Source organism: Oncorhynchus mykiss, chromosome 5 (genome assembly GCF_057628025.1).
Source record: "Oncorhynchus mykiss isolate SJ-2025 chromosome 5, ASM5762802v1, whole genome shotgun sequence".
Taxonomy (NCBI): Eukaryota; Metazoa; Chordata; class Actinopteri; order Salmoniformes; family Salmonidae; genus Oncorhynchus; species Oncorhynchus mykiss.
In genome coordinates this window covers 36,276,786-36,294,208 of record NC_143026.1, presented here as the reverse complement: position 1 = coordinate 36,294,208, position 17,423 = coordinate 36,276,786, and the positions used below count along the sequence as shown (strand labels likewise).

General features: G+C 40.4%; 1 protein-coding gene across 50 annotated transcripts; it reads left to right on the top strand.

Moving 5' to 3' along the window:
* The first annotated feature begins 1,329 nt into the window (after positions 1-1,329).
* nt5c2l1 (5'-nucleotidase, cytosolic II, like 1) lies at positions 1,330-13,804 on the top strand. Of its 50 annotated transcripts, none has more exons than XM_090234644.1 (19): positions 1,340-1,713; positions 3,881-3,954; positions 5,317-5,434; positions 5,707-5,795; positions 5,997-6,092; positions 7,909-8,000; positions 8,099-8,156; positions 8,296-8,389; positions 8,503-8,556; positions 8,764-8,847; positions 8,949-8,990; positions 9,089-9,190; positions 10,156-10,222; positions 11,522-11,692; positions 11,845-11,896; positions 11,998-12,058; positions 12,509-12,685; positions 12,800-12,895; positions 13,063-13,804. In XM_090234644.1, the coding sequence occupies exons 5-19, from the start codon at positions 6,016-6,018 to the stop codon at positions 13,102-13,104; spliced, it is 1,269 nt and encodes a 422-aa protein (XP_090090770.1). In that variant the 5' UTR covers positions 1,340-1,713; positions 3,881-3,954; positions 5,317-5,434; positions 5,707-5,795; positions 5,997-6,015; the 3' UTR covers positions 13,105-13,804. The 50 variants fall into 50 exon arrangements, 26 of the variants coding, with proteins under 26 accessions (XP_021458273.2, XP_090090769.1, XP_021458271.2 ...); XM_090234645.1 differs by having other exon boundaries at positions 12,800-12,918; XR_016496026.1 differs by having other exon boundaries at positions 1,355-1,713; positions 11,796-11,896.
* Positions 13,805-17,423: the final 3,619 nt, after the last annotated feature.

Below are 17,423 nucleotides of genomic sequence, written 5' to 3'. Positions count from 1 at the left end.
TGTATCCTGTGAATCTCAACAGGGGATCCTCAGGGGAGGGATAGACTTGACCTCATTAAACCCCATCATATCAAGGCACGCACAACCACCAAACTCTGAACATTTGCCATCATCATTGACATTGTGTCTGACTTGTACATCGTTGTCCTTCCTGTTAAAACATTATATTTGTTAAAACTCCTCTGTAAAGATTTGCCCCACACCCAAGCCATTTCCAGTCTAATGACACAATGGCAAATCAATAATTTTGACCTTTGGGATGGTGAGTACAGTGTGATAAAACTGTTAATTCTCTGGGCCCTCTTTACGAAATGTGTTTAGTATTGTGAGCAGGCCCAGGACTCTGTCGTTATCAGGCTCTGGCCCCAGGCAAACAGGCGCTAATCAGGGAGGGAGAGGTTTTACCTCTGACACTCCTAAAGTCAGCATACTGTATGTGGTTTACTGATGAACAAGTTACATCCCTTAGGGAATGATTCAATCAGCTCGCCTTGAGTTTCTTATTAGTGAGTCTGGGCTGCCATACACAGTTTATCTGTCTGATTTATTACACTCATTTTGAGATAGTATTTTTTTCCCATTACTGTGGTGTTTAGGATTATTATCAGAATTATTCAATGTGTTCTCTCTCTCTCACCTGTATTCGGGGGTAAGTGTTATAGATATACAGGTAACTGCAAACATAAAGGAAACACCAGCAAATGAGGGATACAAAGTGTATTGAAAGCAGGTGCTTACACACAGAGTTAATTAAGCAATTAAAATCCCATCTTGCTTAGGGTCATATATAAAAATGCCCAGTTGCCCATTATTTTGGGTACCATGGCTAGAAGAGATCTCAGTGACTTTGAAAGACGTGTCTCAAAGGAGCACATGGGGTATAAAGTGTGTGCGCGTGCGTGCGTGTCACTCACCCACCCACCAGAAATCTCAACTCAATTGAACAATTATGGGAGATTCTAGAGCTTCAACAAAACACAAAATTATGGAATTTATCGTGGGAGAATGGGGTCTCACCCCTCCAATAGAGTTCCAGACACTTGTAGAATCTATGCCAAGGCCCATTGAAGCTATTCTGGAGGCTCGTGCTGGCCCAACGACCTACTAAGACACGATGTTGGTGTTTTCTGTATTTGAGAAGTTACCTGTATGTGGCCTAATGTAAAACGAATTGTTGTTTTCTTTAGTACTTTCTTTGTGTTGTTTTTTGAAAATCGTCCAGCTTCGCTCATATCGCAATAGTGATATCAGCGAACTCAAGCCATACGCACGTTCCTCTCTGCGTGTGTGCGACTGATTACATTATCTCGGTATTTTAAGCCAGTTTCCAGTCCGCTGTGAGTTTGACCAATTCATAGACAAGATAGGATGCAGTAGGTCCCAGAGCCCCCGCACCCACTTTTAACTACCGAACCACGAAGTTTAAAGCAAGGGAGTGGCTGTTTACTGACGTGTAGTGAAACCCTTTACGCACAGTTCTGCGTATTTTGGAGCTTTAAAAGCCTCTCCAATTAGTAAGCTTCTAGTGAGATGACAGCTAGGACTTAGGCTACCCATGTCAGATCTCACTATCCCCCTATCTAGAGAGGCTTTTACAGAGACGACTATGGAGGATCCGACTCGGATTGTGACAGATCAACCTACTAAATCTGATACAGACCCGAGCATTTCACCCGATGTGCCCTTGGTGAAGAACATGGAATGTCAGCACAAGTGAGTTATTATTTGATGTAGCATAATATTTATTACACCCATAAAGATATGACACGTGTAGCTCAGTATTGGGTCCAATCCTAAACTAGTGCTTACAAAACTGGCAATGCTGTAATAAATGTGACACAAACCTGTAGGCTGTAGAGGCCAATCAAGGTATGGTTATATCATACAGATTTGCATAAGGTCATAGGGCATACACTAATTGGCTCAGCTTATTATAATATTTTTTTTCATTTTTCAAAAACTTGGAGAAAATGTGCTTTCTGTTTTTTACATGAGCATTTTATAACTTTGTGAAAACGTAGCCTATAGGCTTTGTTAAAGTGATCCAACACCTTTGCTGTATCAGGTTCTGACAATGCACAGAAATGTATTTATTTTTAAAACTAGGCAAGTCAGTTAAGAACAAGTTCTTATTTACAATGACGGCCTAGGAACAGTGGGTTAACTGCCTTGTTCGGGGGCAGAACGACAGATTTTTACCTTGTCAGCTCGGGGATTCGATCTAGCAACCTTTCGGTTACTGGCCCAACACCCTAACCACAACAACCTGCCGCCCCAGAGATCTGTCAGACAGACTCACATTACCTGTTCTGATTGGTGGATGGGAGTGGAGATTAGGAATGGTATGTGAGGTCAGTGACGCCTTCTCTTTCACTCCTCGATTGTAAGAGTCACTCATTTCTGTTCTTCCTCCACATTATAGGCTAGTTGTTTGGCTGAGGTCTAAAAGAGAAGATCATCTTAGGTATTTTCTTGCCTTGATACAGGTTCTCAGTCACTCAGGTGTAAATCACACTTGGGGGGACACTTCAATATCAGCCAAGTGTTAGGTATATTATTTAACCGATTACTGTCAGTGTACGCTATTCATGCTTCAAGCCAGATATTCTCCATCAGTAGCCTTGTTCATACCTCCCAGGCACCCACTGGCTCAGGATGACTTTGTTGTTCGCTCAAGTGAGGCTTCCTCAGCAACACGCTTCTAGAACACGAGCTGTCAGGTGAATTATTAACAGCTACACTATATGTTTGAACTGGCTGCTATTGGCAGGAGCTTGGGGACAGACAGACAGACAGACAGACAGACGGGGTGAGGTGTAGGCCACTCTGACAGGAGGGAGATGGGTTTCTCTCCCCGGGTGTCACTGATAGAGGCTCCATATCACCTGGTGACACAGGAAACCCCTCTGTGGTTACCTTGTGAATGACTGAACTGATCAGAGTCCTGATTTGATATATATGAAAGCAATCTCTCTTTTAACTAGTTTGGTAATTCTTCTGAATACAGCAATCTATTTTCAGAAGTTGCCCATTCTGTCTTTTCATTGTGTTTTCCAAGTCTGTGTTCCATTCTTGATTAAACAAAGATATTTTTGTTATAACATATGGATTTAGTTATTACATAGGCTATCCATTACTGAAATAAGAACCTGTTACTGATGATTAGGTGGTGTTCTGTGTGGTAGAGGCTAGAGAGAACTGACCACAATTTCTGCTGCAGCACCCCTGACTGCAAAGTTTGATCACATGCAGAGTGTGCTCAATGAGTTGAATCAGGATACATTAATCACGGTACGTGACTGTCATTAAAAAATAAGCAGTGCCAAGTCTCGGAAATCCTTGCCAATACCATTGCAGCCTCCTAAAAAAAGACCACCTTAAATGGCTTTCCTCTAGAGTCTAGATGGACGTGGCTGTTCCTGTTGGCAGGCTTGAAGACGTATGTTAATGAACTGATAAGAGTAGGACTGTGGTGATGTGATGTAGTGCAGTAGGATATAGAGCCCGATACGCCACTACGAGCTGAATGTGCAGCATAAGATATAATTTAATGGTTGGTTCCCAATAATATAGTTGGTGAGGCATATACCAATGTGACCAGCATTGGGCTCAAGTTGATTGATTTCCATGGGCTTGAAGGAAGTTGAGTCAATTTGTCAAAATGAGTTCTACTCTTGAAGGTTTCAGTAACTGGTCTTAGACAATAGGTCAGATTTGGAGCCACATTCAAGCCATGCCATTAAATACTCTTATAAAACTGATTGGGTATTCTGAAAAGCTTTGACGTGCCCATCTGAGATCTGCTTCTCAACTGACCCCTGTTTGTCTCCCAGATAATCACTTCAGAAACTCCAACTGTCCTGTTTTCCTTTGATTACAGGGTGTTTGTCAATAGGAGTGTACCATTGGAGAACATCAAATGCTATGGCTTTGACATGGACTACACTCTGGCAGGTAGGTTCATTAATACTGAACAAAAATATCAAATGTTTCATAAGCTGAAATAAAATATCCCAGAAATGTTCCATATGCACAAAATGCTTATTTCTCTCAAATGCACAAATTTGTTTAAATCCCTGTTAGTGAGCATTTCTCTTTTACCAAGATAATCCATCCACCTGACATGTGTGGCATATCAAGAACCTGATTAAACAGCATGATCATTACACAGGTGCACCTTGTGCTGAGGAAAATAAAAGGGCACTCTAAAATGTGCAGTTTTGTCACACAACACAATGCCACAGATGTCTCAAGTTTTGAGGGAGCGTGCAATTTGCATGCTGACTGCAGAAATGTCCACCAGAGCTGTTGCCAGAGAATTGAATGTTAATTTCTCTACCATACGCCGCCTCCAACATCGTTTTTGGGAATTTGGCAGTACGTCCAACCGGTCTTACAACCTCAGACCATGTGTATAGCGTCGTGTGAGCGAGCTGTTTGCTGATGTCAATGTTGTGAACAGAATTCCAGTGGTGGAGTTATTGTACAGGCAGGCATAAGCTACGGACAGCGAACACAATTGCATTTTTTTGCATAGAGTGGTGTGTCATACACATCGATCCAGATGTGTACGACAGCGTGTTCCAGTTCCCCCCAATATCCAGCAACTTCACACAGCCATTGAAGAGGAGTGGGACAACATTCCACAGGCCACAATCAACAGCCTGATCAACTGATCAACGAAGGAGATGTGTACCGTTGCATGTTGTGAATGGGGGTCCCACCAGATACTGACTGGTTTTCTGATCCACACCCTTATTTGTTTTTAAGGTATCTGTGACCAACAGATACACATCTGTATTCCCAGTCATCCATAGATTAGGGCCTAATGAATGTATTTCAATAGACTGATTTCCTCGTATGAACTGTAAATTATTGCATGCCGTGTTTATATTGTTGATCGGTATAGTAGCTCAGTAGACCTACTCCAACCAAGAGAAAATGGGATTGCACTGGTAAAGGGCCAAAAAAGGCAGACTTTTGGAGAAAATCTGAAAATCTATGTCTTTAAGGTGTGCAATCAGGGGGGTATACTACAAAGCAAGATTAATGAGTTAGCCTAAACAACCAGAAAAAAATAGATTTCCTGATTCATTAAGAAAGCTAAAGTTACATTTGTTTTTGTTTGTTAGACTATGCCAATTTCAAGCTTATCCTTTAAAAAAAAGAAGTTATTTCAAAATATTTAGGCACGTTAGCTTGATCCTACTTTATAGTATACCGCTCAGAACTATTGAACAGTATATGAGGATAGCAACATTGTTAAATTTTCATTGATGAATACTGATTGTTCATGTGTCCTGTGTGTGTGTGTAGAGTACAAGTCTCCTGACTACGAGGACCTGGGCTTTGAGCTGCTCAGAGACAGGCTGGTGTCTATAGGCTATCCCCATGAGCTACTGCATTACACCTACGACCCTACCTTCCCCACACGGTGAGTTCTCTCTTCCTGTTGATCCCACACACATTTGCATACTGTTTATTTTTACATGATCAGTTTGGTAATACATAACATAACCCTTTACTCACAAATGTTTTTTTCCTTATGTTCTACATGAAATAGAGCTCCTTAGCATTGTGTTGACGCAAAGCATGGTTAGTTAGGATGGGGCTCTTTATGGACTGAACTTATGAAATGACCCCTAACCATTCTTTTTCAAGTCATTTGTTGCTCTGTGCATTCTATTTTCTGTATCCTTGCCCCAGGGGGACACTATGCTGGAGAAACATCTGACATTTTATCACTTCATCAGCAGATAGAGACCTCCTGCAGGGATAGTTACCCCAAAGGCCTGGTAACAGTAGAATAACAAGATTGGTCAAAATAGAGCAGAAATAAAAAGTAATCTGCTGATACTATCAAGAGCAGCCACAAATCTAAAAGATATCATCTATCCCTCTCCCATCCATTCCTCTCTCTGCTTGTCTCTGCATAACCATATTCACCCCTGGCTCTCTCTTCCTCCTTTTCATCCCAATCTCTCCTCCCTCCTTAGCGGCCTGGTGTTTGACACAATGTATGGGAACTTGCTGAAGGTGGACTCCAATGGAAACATTCTGCTGTGCAGTCATGGTTTCACCTTTCTAAAAAGGTCAGTGATACATCACAGGAAATACAATAGTTTGTGTGTGTGGATGTGTTTCATTATACAACTGGGGACATTGTATTAGTCCCCACAAGGTCAAATGCTATTTCTAGAGGGTTTAGGGTTAGAATTAGTGTTAGGGTTAGGAGCTAGAGTTAGGTTTAGGGTTAAGGTTAGGTTTTCAGATAAGGGTTAGGGAAAATAGGATTTTGAATGGGACTGAATTGTGTGACCCCCACAAAGTTGGTTATACAAGACTGGTGTGTGTGTGTGTGTGTGTGTGTGTGTGTGTGTTTTTGTGAGTATACTGTTTGTAATTCTGTAACAGGATGTCCTTGGGTCAACACGGTCACTGAGGGCACATCTGCACAACCACTTTGCAAAGTCTTCTAAGCAGGGGAACAGGGGAATGACACACGCACGCACGCGCACGCACGCACGCACACACACACACACACACACACACAGCAAATCGGCATGTCTACACAGGGGGTCATCAAGGTGAAACAGTTCTTCTGTCAAACATCAAAAGAGCATGGTCACAGAAAACCACAAGGTCAATATGTGACTATTTTCATATGTCCAATTTAAAATACCATCTTTTCTGAAAGACTGATATATTATACACATCTTATCAATCTGAATCCACTGAATTTTGTAATTCTCCGCTGGTTACATTTCATAGGAGAAGCAGAATACACTACCTGTGTGTAGGCTATATATTGCAGCTGTATGAAGGAGTTGTTTTTATCTTGAGGGTACAGGAGATGGAGTTCTACCCGAGAACTGAGGATGTTGGAGACCAAGGGAGCCTGATCCTGACCTTGGTCAGATCCAACTGTGAGCATCTGTCTCAGTAGGCCTACATACTGCCAATATATTCAGCTTACAACATAAAACAGCCCCCATGTTCCTGGTTGTTTCATGGAGGACTGAGAAATGAATGCAAAATATCCCCTAAAACTTGTTTCACAGCTAACATGATACTCCACAAGGTGTGCAGGAATGTTAAAAGTTTTTTTTCTGAACATTAGTTGGGTGTAGATATAGCAGCACTATTTGGAATTCTTTATTCATCCATTACAATGGTGATGTAACCAGCTCACAAATATGAAAACGTATATTTATATCCACCACCTGGTGCCGTGGGATTTGCGAATGAATGTCTGTATGTGTTTACATGTGTGTTATTGCATGATTACGTGAGTTCCTTATGAGTTAATCTTTGGGTTATTGTGAGTCTTATGTAGGACTATGTGTATTTTGTTTTTTTTATCATGAAAGACGACATTGAATATACTTTAGCTGGACATGTACATAGTGCCCATCTTCCATTCATATAACAGGATTTAGATGTCTTTGGGATCCCCTACCAGCAGCTGAGCTATCAAGAGGCTCCTGTTCCAGTTCAAATCCACTCAATCGCCACTGGATCCTTGCCTCATACTCTTACAGAAAGGCAGACTACAGTGTTGCTTCAGTGGAGAAGGCCAGTGGATGTTTCTCCAGCTCTAGCTGAACGTCATGGTCAAGAGACTCCAAAAAGAGAGGTCTTGTGACGTTGATCGTGCTAGTGGGATACGTGCACTCTGTCTGTTATCTTGTTATCTTCTGGCTCAGTGGGTGCTCTCTGAATGACTCATCATCCAGAAATGCTCCAATAGTAGCTGTTTGGTGTGTTATTGGGGAGGTTGTCAGACCAGCTTACTTAATGAGGTTCTACTACACAGTATGCATGTTTTTATCATGTTTACATGTCTTTATATGCACTTGTGGCTACTCCTTAATTTGCTAGTTGTACACATACTTTCCTTCTCTACAGGGACAAGATCCAAGACTACTACCCCAACAACTTCATTCAGAGAGGCAACACTGACCGCTTCTATATCCTCAATACTCTCTTCAACCTTTCAGGTTGCAACAACAGTGTTATTTTGTCTAGTTCTGTACAATCATGCTGCAAATAAAGTAAAGTAGAATGGCTTTGTAACGCCCTCCTGCTCCTCCCACAGAGACGTATCTGGATGGTTGCCTTGTGGACCTCTTCACCAGATGCAGCAGATACGAAAAGTGAGTGGACTCTATTGTCCTCTTCTCTCTTCTCGTTGCCGACTCTTTTTCTCCACAGCTGTGAGAATAGTAAATCATAAAACATAAGTGAGTAATGTGACTGTAGTTTCTGTACTTTTTTTTAATATATTTTTTTTAGCTGCCAGAAAGGCTTCAAACATGGTGACTTGTTCATGTCCTTCAGAAGCATGTTCCAGGATGTTCGAGATGCAATGGACTATGTTCATGATACGGTCAGCATTATACAGTACATACGCCACCCCATCCCGACACACGTACTCACACATTATGAAACATTACTGTCTGTGCCTTTGTGTAGACTGACTCTCTCCATTGTGTCATATAGGGCAGTCTGAAGGAAAGCACTCTGAGGAATTTGGATAAATATGTCGTCAGAGACGTGAGTGAAAATAACTTTGAAACCTCCCTTAATTGCTGTTCCATATTGGATACCTTTTCTGGATACAGTATATTGACTAAGTGTTTTGGAACATAATTTATGAGATGATACCTCAGTTAATTAGTGACGTTCAACAAGTCTCTGAGATTACCTAAACTTTCTCTATCCAGAGGAATTGACCCTCTCCCTTTCTCTTCTTCTCGATAGCTAAACTTGCCTGTTCTCCTGACTCGTATTAAGGAGGTGGCCAAAGTGTTCCTGGCGACCAACAGTGATTACAACTACACAGAGGTCAGTTGTCAATGTTGCATGGTACATGATGTCCATTCTATTCAATACATTATATTCTATTCACTTTTATACAAAGGATGTGTCTTTGTTCTTTTTCCTAGGCTATCATGAAATACTTGCTTGAAACTCCACCAGGTGCCAAGGTTAGTCTAGATGTCTCCAGTTTCAAATGAAGGAAAAGGGTTTTGGGGAACAAATTACCATTCATTTTAATCAACATTTCAATATATTTTTTCTTAAGTACCCCAAAAAACCGTGGCGCGCCTTCTTTGACCTTGTCGTCGTGGATACCAGGAAGCCACTGTTCTTTGCCGAGGGAACTGTGCTGAGACAAGTGGACACGGTAAGAACCTTTCACTCATCATCACATGGTGTGTATAGAAAATATCCTTTAACACACCTCGCAATTAGATTCATGTTCTAATCCAGAGGTATATATTTAGAGTTATGCCAGCTTGTAGAATTGTGTATATTGTTGTAATTCTATACATTCAGTTATATAGCATTGTTTAAATATTCCCCATGTAATGTTAATGGGGAGCTAACATGGCTGCCATAGAATGTTGAGTGTCATGTACAGTGACTTCAGAAGTATTCACACCCCTTGAATTTTTCCACATTTTGTTGTGTTACGAAGTGAGATTAAAATGGATTTAATTGTAAAAAAAAAAAGGACGCCTGTATCTTTGTAGTGACTGGGTGTATTGATACCCCATCCAAAGTGTAATTAATAACTTTACCATGCTCAAAGGGATATTCAATGTATTATTATTATTATTTTTACCCTTCTACAAATAGTTTCCTTTCTTTGTAAGGCATTAGAAAACCTCCCTGGTCTTTGTGGTTGAATCTGTGTTTTAAATTCAATTCTCGTCTGAGGGACCTTATAGATAATTGTATGTGTGGGGTATGGAGATGAGGTAGTCATTGAAAAAACCTGTTAAACACTATTATTGCACACAGAGTCCATGTAACTTATTATGTGACTTGTTAAGCAAATTTTTACTCTTGAACGTTATGGGTTGCCATAACAAAGGAGTTGAATACTTATTGACTCAAGACATTTCAGCTTACATGTTTTATTAATTTGTAAAACGTTCTAAAAACATAATTCCACTTTGACATTATGGGGTATTGTGTGTAGTGGGGGGAAAAATCCATTTAAAATTCAGGTTTTAACACAACAAAATCTGGGAAAAGTCAAGGGTGTGTACACTTTCTGAAGGCACTGTAAATGCTTCATAATGCAGAAACCACATTGGCACAACTCTCTAAATACATGGCTCTGTTCATATCTATCCAACATAGAACACAGGGAAGCTCCGTATTGGAACATACACTGGAGACCTTCAGCATGGAACTGTCTACTCTGGCGGTAAGAATTCAAATGTTAATCCCAGCTAGCACATAACAAAATGTTTCTTAGAGGTTGGTGAGAGCATGGTTGTCCTATGGTTATTTTCCATTTTTCCAACCTTCCCACAACTTTCTGGGAATGGTGCAGGATAGTTGATCGGCTTTGGAACATTCTCAGCACATTTAAGAAAATGGACAAAAAACATGATTTTCTTGGTATTTCATTACTTTAACAGAACGTTTCCTAAAAGTTAAAACATGGTTACATGTCATTTAAATGTTGGTAATGTTCTAGGAACGTTCTCCAACTGGTTTGACATTGGAAATGTTCTCAAATAGTTACGAGAACGTTAAGAAACAACGCTCTTCTGTGGGAATTTCAGTACTTCAGCATAACATTTCCTACAGGTTTTCTCATGGTTCTATTTAAAGTCATGTTCTTAAAATGTTCTGAGAATGTTAAGAAAACTTTCCATAAAAAACACAAGAACACTTTACTAATGTATAGAGAACGTTCTAAGAATTTATTTAAAAACGTATACATTCTGGTTTCAGCATCAATTCAGCATAAATGCTCAAGTGTATTTAGCCCACTAAATGAGTGTTTATTTTCTTTTGAAATGGGGTCTGTTTGTGTAGACTGAAATGGCCAGCTTTGTATGTGTAAAAGAAAACATGGCATGCTAGTTCAATCCTGGTGGCACAGTGGACTAATTACATGGATAGAGAACAGAAGATCATAGGTTTGAATCTGACTGGCACCGTGCCACAATTAAAAAGAAATGTGTTTGCATGATTAACGCCTAAGTAAATTCATTTCCATGTGTCCTATCTGTGCTGGCGTTCAAAACAGTTAACCAAACCTAAGCTTAGCAGTCTTATTGAAACATGTTCTCAGAACGTTATTTAATTATCTTCATATAACCTATAATTTCCATTTTCAGAACATTACTAAAACCTCACAGGAAAACTTTCAGGGAACCATAGTAAAACGTTCTAAACGTATGTTTCCAGAACAGGCAAAGTTTTCACTTCCGTTATCAGAATTTTACCAGTCAGGAAACATATGGCTTCATTCCCAGAACCAATAAGAAACCAAAAACATACATTCCCCCAACTTCCAAGCAACCAAAACTTAGCTGGGATATTATCATCAAAAAAGGTAACATATTCTATATGTTAGGAGAAAGGGATTAAGATGGTATTAAATTGAGAGAGGGATAGTGAGTTTCACCCATCTTGGTTTCAGTGGGATTCATATCAGTGGGTGTCACATCTCAACTTTCCATCCTCTTTTATCTGTCTCTCCTCCCTGCAGGCTCCTCAGACATTGTATGTGAACTGCTGGATGTGAAGGGGAAGGACATTCTCTATGTGGGTGACCACATCTTTGGGGACATCCTAAAGTCTAAGAAGAGGCAAGGTTGGAAGACCTTCCTGGTGGTGCCTGAGCTGGCCAAAGAGCTGCAGGTGTGGACAGAGAAGAACCGTGAGTACAAACATGGTCAACCTCCTCTTCGTGACCTCACAGTGACCCTAAAACTGACCTATTATATACCACACACCTAACGTGGCCACTTTACATACCTTAGGTAATGGAATCTTGGACACCATTTTGACGAGTGTCTCTTTTTCCTCAAGATCTTTTTGAAGAGCTGAAGCATCTTGATATATTTTTAGCTGAGTTGTACAAGTGAGTGGGCATTTATTTTGTTCTATGAGTGACACTCGCCTATTATTTCACTTGACAGAGCTGTGCATGATGTTGTCAATCTGACTGGCCTCTCTCCTTAGGCACCTGGACAGTAGCTGTAGAGAGTGCCCAGACATCACTGCCATTCAGACCCGGATGAAGGTAAACCATGCCCACTGACACATTAATCCCTCTCTGAGAAATGTTCTAATACAGTGGTTCCCAACTCCAGTTCTTGAGTACCCCCAACAGCACACATTTTTGTTGTAGCTTCTGACAGAAAAAAACTGATTCAATAATAGTATTTACTGTGGTGTTTTTGCAGACCTTACTGTAGTATTTAGTATACTGTTTTTGTTTTATTATCTTGAACATAGAAGTGGAGGCTTTCTCCTTGAGGGCATCAATACTAGAGAAATAAGGTATATAACTAAAGTATACTTAATTAATAAGGTATGAGGGGGTGTTGTATATGGCCAATATACCACACCCCACAGTACCTTATTGCTTAAGTATACTATAGTTTACTACAGAATTATGTAGTAAGTACTGCAGTACTCTAGTAAACTGTAGTATTTTTTAATGTGGGGTACGTCGCCTTGTGTTTTACAGGTGGTGACCTATAGGATGGATCTGTCCTATGGGCAGATGGGCAGCCTGCTGCGGAGTGGCTCCAGACAGACTCTGTTTGCCAGCCAACTCATGCGTTACGCAGACCTGTACTCTTCCACCTGCATCAACCTGCTCCACTACCCCTTCAGTTACCTGTTCAGAGCCCCACCTGTCCTGGTGAGTCCCACCTCAGATACCCCTGTGATAATAACAAGGACATGCATCTCTTCTTGCATAAAATCTCTTGCTGAAATGACCATGAAAAAAACATTTCTTCCTGATGTTGTCCAGATGCCCCATGAGTCCTCGGGGGATAATCACCCCCTTGACTTCCCTTCACCTGAGTTCTCTGTTCTGGATCAAATCCAGAAGATAGCCGAAGCCAAGGTTTGACACTCATACCTACACAGGTATCTGTTATTTACAAATGTTGCATTTTCTGTTTAAATAAACACTGTATTTATCTGTTAAAATAGACAGTCTTGCTTTAAGTCCTGAAAAAGTATCTTTGTAGTCCATATTTATTTTAAAATATAACTTTTATTTTCTTACAGAGGGCGAGTGAGGATAACACAGCGGAACTGAAAGACACGTGAGGATGTATTTGACAAAACAATTATTCCGTTTTGACAGGACTGTTCCTCCAGATCAAAAAAAAAGTGTGTTTTTTGGACTGGCAATTTCTTTGGCACAATATGACAAATATAGCGCCACCTGCTGGAATAGTTTTATAACTCGTTTTTCATCAATCACCCCTGCATTTTCCCCATGTGATCAGTTTGCCAAGGGTTAGGGAAAAGACCATTTGGATAGACACTGATTCTAGGTTCATGTATATAAGTGAATATTTGTCTTAATAATATATGTATTTTGTATGTATCTATTTAGCTACAGTACTTTTACACGTCCTATATGCAATACTGATTTTGTTCCCTGTGCAAATGTATATTAACTTCAGTGAGCATGTAAACTGAAACATGTTCAGTGACCATTTATGAAATGCTACTCGTTTGTGGTGAATTATTATGCAGGTTGGCTCATCAGCCTATGTTCAATAAGGATGTAGCTAGCTCCTTTGTGGTGGATATGCTTGTTTGGTGGTTATTACAAGTCCAAGGTTAGATGGATTTATGACAATTATTACATACAGTATAACAAATATTTACTTCTCTTGTTGGCTACTCGTCACAGCATACCCTATTTTATTTTTAGAATCCTAACCTAGTCTATGGGGACCATGTAATTAGCTGTTTGTCCTAAACATTCATAGATCAAATAAAATTAAGGAGTCCAAAACATGTATCCTTTCTATAACTGTGAAACAAAATTACATGATTTTAACATTAATTTGAGTGTAACGAACAAGGTTCTTGGGGTGTATGTACGCTCTCTGCCCATTGGATGGCATCAAATCGCTGTTCTGTGCAAAACGCTTGCAGCCAACTGCACTGTATGCAAACATATGGGTGGGATGTCATTTTTATCATCGAAACTTGGAAGGCTATACTGTAGGTTCATAATGTGTTTCTTCCACATTCAAAATAAGAGGGATTAAAACCCCTTTACCATCGAAAGCATTGGTTCATTGAAATGTGAAGTGGATCATGTAACTGAATTAATCGAATAACACAAATATTGATTGTTCAAATAGGCTAGTCATATTGAGGTGCAAGCGTGTGCTACTGGCCCGATGGATGTTTTTTTCGTTGCCTCTCGCCTGATCGTTGAAAATGTTAATAACATCCGATTGCTGCATTTGCTGTCAAAATCATTTTCTTAAAGATTTGATTTTAGTAACACAGAATCATAGGCAGAATTGAAGCACTTAAGCTAAGTAATTTGCTCGTATATCCCAATCTTCCCAAGTTTTCAGCAGTTTTAAATTATTTATTTAATCAACCTTCAAATGATACAAGAAATATAGGCTTAGTTGTAGTAAATATAACTCATAAATGTAGAAACCTAGGCCTAATTTGGTATTTTCCGATCGAAAACATATGGCATATTCTTCCTAATTTCACTGCTAAAGGTGGCCTCACAGATTGAAGCTGAGTCACGTTTGGGAACACGGGTGCGTCATGTTTATCCACTTTGCCCTTGTTTCTCATTATTCACGAGCCCCTTCTATACAATGGCCAATCATTGCAGTTAGCCGTGACTATAGCTACACAAGATTTAATTGCATATCATTGCTTTTCAAGACAAAAACACGACAAAACTGTTCAAGGCAATGTGGCCTTTACATAGATCTATAAATAAATACAAATGATTCTTTAACTATACAATGAAGACCAATTTCGATGACGAATCAAAATATTTCAATGTACAGTATTAACATTTCATTATTGAGACTCAATCTTGATGAAGACTAAATAAAGTCAGGCATCTAAAGAAAATGAATACAACTATGGCAACAGTTCATTTGAACCTAATGATTAAATGTTTGCGGTTTTCCTTTTGATCTTATTTCTCTCAAATAAACATATAGACTACCTTATTTATTCTAACAGCTGATCAACACAAAACCCTGATTAAAACCGTAGCTTTTATTCACAGCACATTTACTCACTCAAAAGCATACATTTTAACATTACGAAAATGTTTTTGGGTATCAATTTTAAAAAAACTTTTTTGCGTGTGTAAAACAATTGGGGAGTACTTTGTGTCTCAGACCGCCTTGGGAGACCGTATGACTAGCTAATTAACTCGTTAACTTATCCTCTGCAGTTAACAGGATGTAATGGAGCTTGCCTGAGCCACACACAAGTGGTGCTCCAAACCACTGACCTGTTGGATTCAGTGCAGGACTCTGTGCTCTACCCAGTCAGATATGACTGCAGACACACACACCCATGGCACCGTCCCCCATTCCACGCATTCCAGGATTTCCCAGAAAGCAATGCAAGCAAGCCTCAACAAGTCACATTCTTCACTCTGGGGGAATTTCGCACAGTCAAGTGGTTGAGATAGATCTGCTCCACCTTACTAATACTGACTTCACTTCAAGATAAAATCAACTCAATGATCAATACATACCTTGTCCCTCCCTAAAGCAAACAAAGTCGCTTTTTAATTAATATTCTTCAAAAATGTACAAAGCCTGGGTAAGTACACTACCTGACCAAAAGGATGTGGACACCTGCTCGTCAAACATCTCATTCCAAAATCATGGACATTAATATGGAGTTGATCCCCCCTTTGCTGCAATAACAGCCTCCACTCTTCTGGGAAGGCTTTCCACTAGATGTTGGAACATTGCGGCGGGGACTTGCTTCCATTCAGCCATGAGCATTAGTGAGGTCAGACACTGGTATTGGGTGATTAGGCCTGGCTCGAAGTCGATGTTCCAATACATCCCAAAGGTGTTCGATAGGGTTGAGGTCAGGGCTCTGTGCAGGCCAGTAAAGTTCTTCCACACCAATCTCGACAAACCATTTCTTTATGGACCTTGCCTTGTGCACAGGAGTGTTGTCATGCTGAAACAGGAAAGGGCCTTTCCCAAACGGTTGCCACAAAGTTGGAAGCACAGAATAGTATTGCATATAATTGTATGTCATTTATGTGCTGTAGCGTTATAATTCCCCTTCACCTTGCCCGAACCATGAAAAACAGCTCCAGACCATTATTCCTCCTCCACCAAACTTTACAGTGGGCACTATGCATTTGGGGCAGGTAGCATTCTCCTGGCATCTGCCAAACCCATATTTGTCCGTCAGATTGCCAGATGGTGAAGCGTGATTGATCATGCCAGAGAACGCATTTCCATGCCAGAGAACGCATTCCAGAGTCCAATGTCGGCGAGCTTTACACCACTCCAGCCGACTCTTGGCATTGCGCATGGTGATCTTAGGCTTGTGTGTGGCTGCCCGGCCATGGATGCCCATTTCATGGCACTCCAGACGAACAGTTGCCGTTGTTGCTCCTAGATGTTTTCACTTCACAATAACATCACTTACAGTTGACCGGGGCAGCGCTAGCAGGACAGAAATTTGATGAACTGACTTGTTGGTAAGGTGTTCTATAACAGTGCCATGTTGAAAGTCACTGAGCTCTTCAGTAAGGCCATTCTACTGTCAATGTTTGTCTATGGCGATTGCATTAGTTGTGTCCTCGACAATGGGTGTGGCTGAAATAGCCAAATCCACAAATTTTAATGGGTGTCCACATACTTCTGTATATATAGTGTAGCTGCAGAAATATCAAATAGGCTCAGTAACAGAAAATACATGAACCTAATGTATTAATGGGACTGTCTGCTCAGACTGGCAGTTGAAGGGGTTTTAAAGAGAAAAATAGAAACAAAAGTACACCAACATTGTGCGACATTGATCAAGGAGCTTTGCCTTGAGATGTTCTCCAACACTCAAACTTTTTTCTCTGTACAGTTAAGAAATGTTTAATCTTCCACTGAAAGAGAATTGCATTTGGCAGTTGAATGTTAGCTTAAACATTCATTTGATTTAGTTTTGAGCTAAAAACAGAGCTGAGTTTATAATTATTTGAAGCAAAACAATACATTTCCTGATGACACTCACAACCAACTTCCCAGCAGTCTAATCCTTTGAAAGGCTCCCAGATGAGGCACACACAGGAGCACTCCCTGCACCCCCATCCCAGCTCACCCCATTCCCCACCACCACCATACACAGAATAGGACCTGCCTCGCTACATTCCTCCAAAACACTCCCCTCCCCCACCGATCTGCCTGCCACTACCAATGATGTATATAAACCCTGGATTGCTGATCCTGTGTATTGGCCATTGAAAGGCTTTGAAGCCACTTTGAAGCCACTGGTCGGCCACATTGGCACTCCCTAGTAAGAGCAGTTCTACATAGGAATTATTTTAATTCTATAATATTTAAATTGAACGTTTCAAGGACAAAATGACGTGTATTTAAGTATTTGTTTGTTGT